This window comes from Borostomias antarcticus (genome assembly GCF_949987555.1).
Source record: "Borostomias antarcticus genome assembly, chromosome: 7".
Classification (NCBI taxonomy): domain Eukaryota; kingdom Metazoa; phylum Chordata; class Actinopteri; order Stomiiformes; family Stomiidae; genus Borostomias; species Borostomias antarcticus.
Genome location: NC_140240.1, coordinates 9,786,734 through 9,798,495, shown reverse-complemented (window position 1 = coordinate 9,798,495; position 11,762 = coordinate 9,786,734). Strand labels below are relative to the sequence as shown.

The window sequence follows — 11,762 nt, the reverse complement described above, 5'->3', positions numbered from 1 at the left end:
CATTTGGGGGATTAAGGAACAAGGCAAGCTACCCGTAGGCTAACAGTTTTGCCTGCTTCCCAGCCAGGGACCAGTAAACTCTGTTCAGGCAAGAGGAATGCCTCATGCAGTTGTCTGATCGGACAAGTAAAAATGAATATGATAAATTGGCCTTGTGTTGCTAACGTTACGTAACGTTATCTAAAATTACAGTTTGAGCCGAAGCGGAGCCTGCTCCATTTGAGCTACGCGCTGCTGTCTGTCAGTCAGTCAGCCATTCAAGCGAGCGTTGTCAAGGAGACATACACCACAAGCGCGAGTAGGTTCTGCAACTTCAGCTTCAGGTTCTGCGAGTCAGGCGCAGCGCTGCCTGATGGATTGTGCGACCGTCTTTTTGGCTGGCTGAACTAACACTAGCTTGCGTTAATGTTCCTCCAGCCACCTAAAAAGTGCCAATCAAAATAACAGAAAAAGCATTATTTAGGCATGTTTATAGACTAGCTTACCTTTTTAACAAAATCTACAGCTGCTGTTATAATGGTAACCTACAATACATCTGATTAAAATATGTCTATAAACCATATGATTTATTAAGTGATCCCGTCCAGTTACATGTAATTAATGACATTTTAAGCTCTATGACCCCGTTTACACCTTGCATTAAAATGCCTCTTGTATCGAGATTGTATCTAGATAATGATTTAGCCTGATTACATTTACACCTGGCATTAATATGCGTTTCGAGTATCTTCAACCCGATCCGTTCGAGATCCGATCGACTCTGTCCAGCTGACAATCGAACGTCACATCCTGATTGTGCTTGAATATTTTCGTCCGACCAAATTGAGAGTAGACTCGTCTGGACTCCAACCTTCACCAGGATCCATTTTAATGCTTTCTTGCTATCACAACATCAGCTTCCATAATATTAACTTGGCTAAAACTGCATCATGATGGTCAGCGATGAGACGGCTGATAACCCTCCGTCGCGGGAAGGGAAGGGAAAGTGCATCAGTCGGCTGTGATCCTTAACAGTAGCCTACGTTATGTCAGAATACAATCCAACGGCTAATTCCCAATAAAGAATCCATCCAGTGCACAAGCAACTCCCCCAAATATAATAATGAGAAGTACAAGCTGGCAAGTGGAAAAGTTCAAGCATAGTTGTGTTTGGCTTAGATATTAATGGGACATCAGGTGATGCACATTTACTTCGTGAAATTCTCTGATGACCCCGCCGTTTTGGTCTTATAATAGCTAGCCTGAGATCAGGACACATCACTTTCCCACTCCAAACGTATACTTCCACGTATATCCGCCCACGTTGTTGATATGTGGATTAAAAACGCATTCCCGTTTACACTTTTATTAAATGTGGTCGACATGCGTCCCGACCACCTCCGGAGGTGGTTTGACCGATCGGATCGCAATCCGTCCTCAAAATGTTTTGGGCGCATTTACACCTGTACTTTCATGTGGTTTAGCACGATCAGATTGCAATCTGATCACCAAAAACTCATTTTAATGCAAGGTGTAAACGGGGTCTATGACTTTACCAGCCTTATATGAGATAAATTAGGTTATCTTTATAGGCCTACTATTCAGTTAATTGTTTTTTTTAGGCAGAGGCAGGGATTGTGGTAGAAGAGGACAGGACTGTGTCACAGGCACAGAGTGGAGACACAGGTGAGAGAGAAGAGAGAGAGGTTGTTGAGAGGAGCGCAAGAGAGGAGAAGGAAGGGGACAGGAGAGAGGAACAAGGGAGGAAGAAGGGCGGTCTCCGATCCCCCGCTTTGGTTTTGAAATCTGACTCTTTTTGGACTCCCACCCAGGAGACCGGGGTTCCTGGTGGGGATGACTTTATGTTATCATCAGTGTAACTGCTTTAGCCACTGACCGCTACCATTAATGTTATGGAAGCTGCTGCTAGTTGTTGTGAGCCCATGAGCTAACTGGCTATCCTGCTCTTATTGTGCTGGATTAGCATTGGAAGCATTGGAACTGATGTGTCCAGGTGACAAGACCCATCTTTATTTATCAAACATTACCGTCCTACCAGTCCCGCACAGAAACAAGCCAGCCATCACACATAAGCCAGGCTGGACCTGGCCTGGTTATGTGTGCTGTCCAACAAACATTCACTGGAAGTCTCAAAAGTGATGATGAAATGTCTAACTAGACCTATTTGACCTTTTCCCATAACCTTCTGCTCCCATCTCAAGTGCACACTTGTGATGGGAACAATAGTATATGGGAAAAAGAGTCCAATAGATAGAGAGTACAAAATACATGTTACATGTACATGCCTTGCCACTTTTTGCTTACCACACAAAACATCACCACAAACATAAGGACAATATATGACATAACCAAATAAATAAATAAATGAGAAAGACACAACCCCATCTCTCCCTCTCTCTCTGAGCGCTCTGAGTGCACTCCACTGCAGATAGACACGCTATACAGCGGCGTGCACATCACAAGCTTCGACGCGTTCATCTTTCCAGGTGCAGCTTCATGTCTGCTCATCAACTCCTATAATCTATTTTCAACGACTTTAGCAAAAGGCATGTTTTGACCTTTGGATGATTAACAACGTTTTTCTTTTTAATGAAAAGATCTGAACTTGTATAAGGTGAGTACCCTAGCCTAGACCTTCAGTTACTCTTCTTCTCATCCAGTCATACAGTGTACTGTATGTACAACATTTATAACATGGTGAGATGCACCTAGAGGTCTGCTTTTGATATTTTCAATTGCTGTATGTATGTAATCTTCATCTCATAGTTACAGGCTATTGCCCTCTAAAACTTTAATTTTCAGCAATGTATGTGAAGTAATATATGAATTAAGTAATATGCCTAATTCACTTATCTGAGGAATTTGATGATCACAATGATGAGTAATTAGCTTTTTTTCTGAATTAATTAAATGTATTCCTACTTAAAAAGGCAGACATGTATTCCCACTTGATGCTGCATATTTAATTTAATTGTTATGAGCAATCACAGCCTGGTCCAGAGAACACATTACTGCATGGTACAAAATAAGAATAATTTGCATAATGCATGTTTTTTACACACTAATAAGTGAGATTTCTGTTTTCTCATGTACCTTAAATTTCACAAAGGTCATGTATTCATAGGTAGAGAGGTAGGTAGGTAGGTACTTTTATTAATCCCTGAGGGGAAATTTCACTCTTAAATCAGCCACATTCCAGGGATGCCAAAGAAGATTAAGAAACAAATTAAGATTTAAGATTAAGAAAGTAAATTCATATAAATTGATGATCGTAATCAGTTCTCTATGTTGTCAACTGCAGAGCATGGCTCAATAGCGGGTGACTGACAGGTGACAGCAGTTGATTTCTCTCAGGACAGAATAATTACTCTTAAGGTTTGCAAAGGGAGCTGGACATGGCTTATACTGAGCAGTCTTATTAGGAGACACACACACATAGTGTCACAAAATATGTTTTTTAGTTTTTTTTGGGCGATGCCGATGATCCTTCAGATTTTTTGCCTAAATTATCTAACTGGTGTCACTGGTGTTTGTTCACTCTTCAGTGCTTGGTTTCCGGTCTAGAGCCCATTGATGAATCATCATATGTACCATTATTAGGAGACAGACACACAGTGTCACAAAATATGTTTTTGCCCTAGTGTGTGAGGTCAAAGGTTTTCTGGAGTGAAGCCATCAGCTGTGCTTTAGTGGATTTTTACTCTGGCAGCGGCTTGCTAGTTTGATGTCAGATATTCAGATTAACAGATATAACAGATTGCGCCTATCAGCTGATGTTAGCCTTATTAGTTTAAGAGCTTTGAGGAATTGATTTTGCTCTGTCCTCGGAAGTATGATAATTAGAAATCCTCATACTGTAGGCTAACTGTCTCCAGCCATGAAAGTTAATTTGATTTGCAACATATTAGTAATAATTATCATTCATTTCACACTGACTGCATTTGAATCAACCACATCCTATCTACAAATCATCTCCCATAACCCTTAACTCAATTGGTCCAGTGCTATCAACAAAGCATCTACAGTAACCCTTTCCTCGCCTAGCAACCAGTCCTATCAACAAATCATCTACAGTACCCCTTACCTTACCCGGCAACCCAGTCCACATTTTTGGGTCAAGATACGTATGTGATATTCAGACTGATGTCATATCATTTTGATATCTCTAGGTCTCCAGAATGACATAGGTAGAAGACATATTGACATCTCTCTCTCCCACTGACACGCCTCTCTTCTGTGACATGGAGACAAGCTGCCCGGCAAACGAGTCTCTCTCGAACCTCTCAGAACTTCAGATGACGTCCCGCAACGTCACCACGGGCAACGCCACTGGGGTCCAGTCCGTGGATGACGTCCTGCTGGACATCCTGGGGCCGAAGCGATCCCCGTTCTACCTCTCCATCACGCTGGTGTACCTGCTCATCTTCCTGACTGGGCTGGCCGGCAACCTGCTGACCTGCACGGTGATAGCCAAGCACAAGAAGATGCGCACCCCCACCAACCTGTACCTGCTCAGCCTGGCGGTCTCTGACCTCCTGGTGCTTCTCTTCGGCATGCCCCTGGAAATCTACGACCTGTGGCAGAACTACCCCTTCCCCTTCGGCGAGGGCGGTTGCTACTTCAAGATCTTCCTGTTCGAGATGGTGTGCTTCGCCTCCATACTCAACGTGACGGCGCTGAGCGTGGAGCGCTACCTGGCCGTGGTGCACCCACTCAAGACACGCTACCTTTCCACCAACCGGCACGCCAAGCGCGTCATTACCACCGTGTGGGCGGCGGCCACACTCTGCGCCATCCCCAACACCTCGCTGCATGGCATCTACTACCTGTACCTGCCGGAGAAGGTGGCGGAGTCCGCCATTTGCACCCTGTTGAAGCCCCAGTGGATATACAACCTGGTGATCCAGATCAGCATGGTGTGCTTCTACTTCGTCCCCATGACTGTGATCAGCGTGCTCTACCTGGTCATGGGTGTCCGGCTGGGCAGGGAGCGGCAGCAGGAGCAGGGGACGCTGGGGAAGAACTGCAACACCCGCTGGAGGATCCACGTGGAGAGTGGCCGGAGGAGGCAGGTCACCAAGATGCTCTGTGAGTTTGGTTCTCCTCTCTTCCTTGTCTTCCATTGGTTTACCATGCAACAACATTTTCAGTCATAAACATGATCTTTTGTTATTTTCTGGTGGTTAGTTTCCCCATTTGGAAATGTATGTTTTTAATTATTTAATTAATTAGGTGGGCTAGCTTGTAGAAGCTAGCCCAACTTGTGATATTCCCCCTATTTCTTTCTTTACTATTAGGTGGACTAGCTTGCAGAAGCTAGCCCAACTTGTGATATTCCTACTATTTCTTTCTTTATTATTATTCTCCCCATTTTTTGTCTCCTTTATAACTTCTTCATACTTTGTGCTAGAAACGTCATTCAAACTTTAAAATGTTCACGATGTTTAGCTCTTTAACGTATGTATTCAGATTTCTGATATTTTTTATCGCTTTTTAGAAATTTAACTTTTAAAACTTTTTTTTGTCCCATTGAAACTGCTTGAAACTGCTTTTGGAATGTTCAGAAACTTTGTTTTTAGAGTGGTGGCCGCAGTTGCTTTGAAAATATTCACACATTTTGTAAACTGCTGGCACTCCTACAGTTTTGAACGCTCACACACATAATATATAACAAAATGTTCACACAACTGTGCTGATTCGTACAATGTAAGTGTCTAAGCCAGGGGTGCCCAATACATTGATCGCGATCGACCGGTCGATCGCAAAGGTAGTGTGGGTAGATCGCATGGCATTGAAAAAAAAAAAAAAACACCCCCCGCCCCCCCCCAAAAAAGTTAGCCTATCATCCATCCTCACTATGGTATTTGCCACTTGATTGACGTACAGGTATGCCAGTCTGAGATCTCATCTTTTCAAACACACGGTTCACCACGCATGCGCGCCAGTTGCAAATCTCCGGCGAGCTGATTAGCCTACCTAGTTAGCCTTCAAATTTTACTATTATACTAAAGAAAGGGTATAAAAATGAGTGGGGAAGCTGGACCAAGTAAGAAACCAAAAACGTACAACTTTCATACAGAATGGGAGGAGGACTTTTTTTTCACAATGTCATATTCAAAGTTGTTGAGGAATTTACATCCAAACACCTTAAACCTTTGTTCTCTCTCTCCTTTTGTAATTCATCACCTCCCCCAAATATTCACATAGCTGTGCGAACATTCAAAGTGTATGGCCTCCTGGAGGCCATTTTGTATCTGTCTACAACAGAATAACCATCCTTTGTCATCCTTTGTCCCCAATTGCCGCCTTTTTCTCATGTCACATGTCTGTACTCTTGGCCACGCCTGCCATTTCATATGACGTACAATGGAGTAGCCAATCACATCCTGGAAGCACCGTACCTGTGTTTTGATTGCATATAAGGCACAGCAAAACCCAGAGCCGGCACTTCGCTGAATAAACCACTCTGTTGCGTTGTTCAGGAAGTCCTTGCGCTCGTATGTTTTCACAATAAACCAGACTTAACCTTTTGAGCGAATCTTGGTAAATCCTTTTTTGACTAGATCAGTTAAATTCCATTACAAAGTGCGTTTGTCTAATCTGCAAATCTGCTATCGCCATTTCGAAGAAGGGAAATGTGGAGCGGCACTTTCGGACCGTTCACAGAACGTACGACACTGACTTCCCTCCAAAAAGCGAGCTGAGAAAGAGAAAGGTGAGGGAACTGAAATCACAGTTGTCCGGACAGCAGGCATTGTTCACAAAGGTGACTTCAAAAGCGAAGGCAGCCACCAAAGCATCGTTCAGGGTGAGTCACGCCATCATTAAGCACAAGAAGTCCTTCCAAGATGGAGAGATGATAAAAGAGGCATTCGTCGAAGCAGCTGACTCGTTGTTTCGGGACTTTAAAAACAAACAGGAATTATTAACTTCAATCAAAGCTCTCCAGCTATCAAGAAGTACAGTTACACGGCGCTGTGAAGTCATGGCCGAGGATTTGACACAGCAGCTTCAGAAGGACATTGCAGACTGCGATTGTTTCTCACTGCAATTGGACGAGTCTACAGACGTAAGTGATACAGCCCAGTTGTGCATTTTCATTCGGATGGTGTTTACAGATATGACTGCAAAAGAGGAGCTGTTAACAATCCTGCCCCTGAAAGAACACACGCGGGGAGAGGACATTTTTCAGTCTTTCAAAAACTTAATCGAGAAGACCCAGCTCCCTCTGTGCAAATTGGTGTCAATCACCACGGACGGTGCGCCTGCAATGGTTGGCCGCTCAAATGGATTTATTGCCAAGTGCAGGGAGGACGATGCTTTCCCTGACTTCCTCAATTATCACTGCATAACCAACAAGCATTATGCGCAAAAATGCTTAACATGAAAGAAATAATGGATGTAGCGATGAAGATCGCCTGTTCTATTCGAGCCAGATCTCTTCAAAGACGACTGTTCCGTTCGCATCTGGAGAAGGCCGACTGCGACCATTCTGAGTTGTTGCTACACACTGATGTGAGATGGCTTAGTAGGGGGAAATTTTAGGTACATTTTCAGTACCTGACGTCACTTGCTACCTGCTCTCTCAACTTCCAGGGCAGGTGCATTCACTAAACTTTACATACTGATTCTCAGATGTATTCTGCAAATATTTACAGCTGGACTTGTGAATATCTTGTTGTCTTTTCATTTTAGGTTGCATTTCCTGTCTAAAAATATGCCAAAAAAGTATATTTAATGGGTGTATGCAGTCTTTTTTCAATATCTTTTGAAAATAAGCTTGTATTCACAAACCCAGCTGTAAATATTTAAGTTTTTAGTATTTTGTCAAAACAAAAGTAAAACTTCAAGCCTGACTTTATCCATTGTTAAGATAGTAGGTACTGAAATGTTTACAAATGTATGCATATTTAATGAGTTATTGCCTAATTTGCATACCTAAAAATTTTTTGAGAGAGAAAGTGTAATACAATAATATTTCTCGATGTGAAGATTAAACTGGTAAAAATTCATGAGGATATCTTAAAAGGAAAAAAAAAATCCTAGTCCTATCCTAACTGTAGTGTCTCCCCTTAAATAGTGTGATACATTACAATATGTTAATTCACCTCACTTTATTTTTCATATTAAAATGCTCATTGTGAAACAAAACATCCTCAGCTCAGTGGAATTTTTTTTTAGCTCAGAGCCTGTTGATTAATCATTGTGTGACCATTAGGATCAACGTGGCAACACCGATTGGACCCCCCTTCAGGAAACGTGCTTGGCAGTATGTCGAAACTAGTTGACATTTAAGCTGCTACATTAATGCCAAGACATGGCCCAAGTCCCAAATGTAATATAAAGGCTATGTGTAAACATCTCCCATCCTTTTTAACAGCCAATTTGTATTTGGAGGAGTGGATCCCAGAGCAGGCTGCAGGTTCCCTGGTTTTCTAACGCATGGGGTTCTCTCAATTTTGTCATACTGTAGTGATTTAATAGCATCCCTTCTTGAATTCCTCTCACCAGCTCTTAGAAGTAATAGATTACGTATGTGTTGGTTGGAGAATTGTGAGCCGGCATTTTCTTTCATCCTTCATCCCGTGAGACTCGTGTGATTGTATTTGTGTCTTTTAGGACAGGAGAATAATAGACTCTAATTTCAAGATGTATTACTCTTCCCACATGGACAATTTCCCATTTTCTACCCTATTTTCCTTGATTCCTGATTTCACCCCCCTTCTCTCTCTCTAACTCACCCTCTCGACCTCCATCTCTCCCTCCCTCTCCCCTCACTCTGCAGCTGTGGTCGTGGTGGTGTTCGGCCTCTGCTGGGCGCCCTTCCACATCGAGAGGCTCATGTGGAGCGCCATCAGCGAGTGGACGGACTCCCTGCACGCCGTCTACGAGTGTGTTCACATCCTCGCTGGCGTCCTCCTCTATCTCGGCTCCGCCGTCAACCCCATCATCTACAACCTCCTCTCCACCCGCTTCCGGGAGTGCTTCCGCGAGCTTGTGTGTGCCAATGCCGAAGACGGCAGCGCCGCCCACGCAAAGCAGTCCCCGCACTTCCCTAAGGTCCTGCTGGGCCCAGCTGGCCCGATCCCCAGGCCCCGGGCCAAGGCCTCGAACCCCCTGATCCCTCTGCTGTCTCCAAGTGTGAGCATGAGCATAGACATCACAGCACTCACTTGCATATGCAAAGAGCCCGACTGCAGTGCCTCTGCCTTTTAAACTGAATCACACAGGCGACTATATAATGTGTGTGACGGGACGATAACGAGAGGACGGTGTAGCGAACATGTAACAGAGTCTGGGTTCACACTTGAGTGATGATCAAACCTGTTTGAGACCTAAAGATGTGCTGACTGCAATAACTAATACTTTAAGCTTTCGCTTAGAATGTTTGAGAGTTCACTTAAGGGTATTGGGAAATTAGAGGTCAAAGAGAAAGAGAAATCTGAACCATGGATAGTGCGAAAGAGTTCTCTAACTCCCAAGCTCCACTGTGGCCATCTAGCATTGTGTTTTAATGTGCACGGTGTCAACAATTGCTGTTAGCCAGGGAATGTTGCTCTTGAAAGCAATGAAAGGTGCTTCACTGCCTACGTCGCCATTTTGATGTGTCAAAGCAGGGGAAACACAGGTGTAATTAAGAACATTAATTATGGACCTATTCCATTTAGGATTTAAGTGGGCCAGGGCCCTGATAGTGTGCATGCTGGCTCATTGGAATGGCTGTGACACACAAATAGCCTATAACAGGACCATAATTAATTTGATCAATTTCAGCTGAAAATGCTTGTAGCCGACTCTAAAGACTCACGAGTCTTTAAACGCTGTGCTGAACTTGAGACTGAAGACAGATTTTATTACTAAAAGTGGGTAGAAACAATGTAAGATATTGGAAGTGCTGCCTCTAAGGCCTTGTCAACATGTACACAGGTGTTTTTGAAACTGGGGTTTTTCCTCCTTCATTCTTAAAAAAAAAAGGAAAAACACACTGCCAGGGCTGTCACTGGCTCAATCTATTCGATGGCGCCATGATAATGAGGCTGTAACACGCACATCAAATAGGTTGCTTGCTGTCAAAATTTCAGGCTTCTGCTTCACTCCAACTTAGATTTTTAGCCCTTTATTCGCCAGAAGAAAACACAACGGAACAGCATTTTGGTAAGTCCACATGGTTCTCATTACGGTATTTTGTGTAAACAGGCTATGTAAAAACAAGCCCAAAACTCTGTTTTTCTACCTCTGAAAGTGGAGTTTTTAAAAATGTCCGATTTCAGTGACCTAGAATGCTGTTTGAGTGCGGACAGAAAGCCAAACTGTGTAGAAAAGTGCCCAGTTTCAAAAATGCCTGTGTTCGTGTGGACAGGGCCTACGTTTTTCAGTTAGTGGCAGTACCACATAATTTTGTGGCAGAAAAAAAAGTTACCTAAAAAAGTAAAATGGTAATAAGGTGCAACAATGAATGTTTATTAGCATACTAATCGCATAGTTATATTTACACTTGCCTGGTGAGGAGGTGTGTGTGTGTCTGTGTGGAATGGATGTGCCTCTATGTGGATATACGTGTGTGAATATTTAGTGTATGTATCTATGTATTTGTACATGCACATCTTTACACATACATCAGGTAGCTGAGATACATCAGAGAGCACAGCTGAAGAGCACCATGTGGCTGAACTCAGCTGTGTCAAACCTAGCAGCTCAAACTTTTTTATTTAATTTAAATATGTGTCTTCAAGGTATCGGTACCCTAATGTCACTGCACATGCTGACAACATTAATCATGGATGGAGGTCTGCACTCGCCGAGGGCCCTTTTAGTTATTTTGATTTCTAGACTGTACTTGTATGTCTGCAGTTTCTTTTTTTGTTCTGAAAATGTATTTCCTATTAACATTTGATCAATATAAAAATCAAATAACTTCAACAAAACATCCAATGCTCTGTCCCCTTTACAATAGATCCCCAGAGCGCCCAGGGTCTGCAGATGGCGAGCCCCTATAAGGTGTTCACACTTTACATCGCATCAGGCTCCTCCACACTAGGCCCCTCAATGCTGATTCTGATAAGGTCCTCCACAGTGTCTTACACTGTGTTCTTACTACACGTGACGCGAGCGAGCGTCAGCGACAAAATGCGTTCCATTGCTTTGTTTTCTATTGTTATGTCCTAACTGGATGCGAGCGACGCAGCGCAATGTTTTAACTGCCCTTTTGACGCTCGCCCTGTTCTTATTTTCCTCCTGTCGCTCGCGTTGACAGGCGTTCATTCTTTAACTGTCTTCAGTTGTGAATATAGACAAATGACGTAACAGAACAGGAAATGTAACAGTTTCAGTTAGGACAGCAAGCATGTGATGTTGTGTTCTGTTGCTTGCGTCGCAAGCAGTAATGGTGAGTTCGTTTATAACTGGGAGGTGGCAAATTGCGACTTGCTACTAGGAATTATTAAATAAAACGCCGCATGAACTCGCACTTCCTCGTCGCAAATTCGGATATGTTTCTCAGCCCCCAGTTGCTCGAATGCACTAGATATAACTAGGTAACTGTGATATAATGGTATATAGCTCGAATGCACACAGGTCGGAGGTAGGTATTTTGCCACTTGCGACTTGCCAGCTCCGACCACAAACGAACGCACCATTAGGACACAGTGTTAGCGGAGAGATGCTCTGATGTCTGATTTGATACTCTTTTGAGAAAATAAAAATATGAAATGAAAGTCAAGTGGCAGCATTGCCACCAATTATTATTTTTTACTGGCAATGGA

General features: G+C 43.2%; 1 protein-coding gene across 1 annotated transcript; it reads left to right on the top strand.

The window, feature by feature from the left end:
• Positions 1–4,241: 4,241 nt before the first annotated feature.
• nmur3 (neuromedin U receptor 3) lies at positions 4,242–9,216 on the top strand (the record flags this gene model as incomplete). Its single annotated transcript, XM_084441321.1, has 2 exons — positions 4,242–5,088; positions 8,786–9,216. The coding sequence occupies 2 exons, from the start codon at positions 4,242–4,244 to the stop codon at positions 9,214–9,216; spliced, it is 1,278 nt and encodes a 425-aa protein (XP_084297447.1).
• Between the last annotated feature and the right edge of the window lie 2,546 nt (positions 9,217–11,762).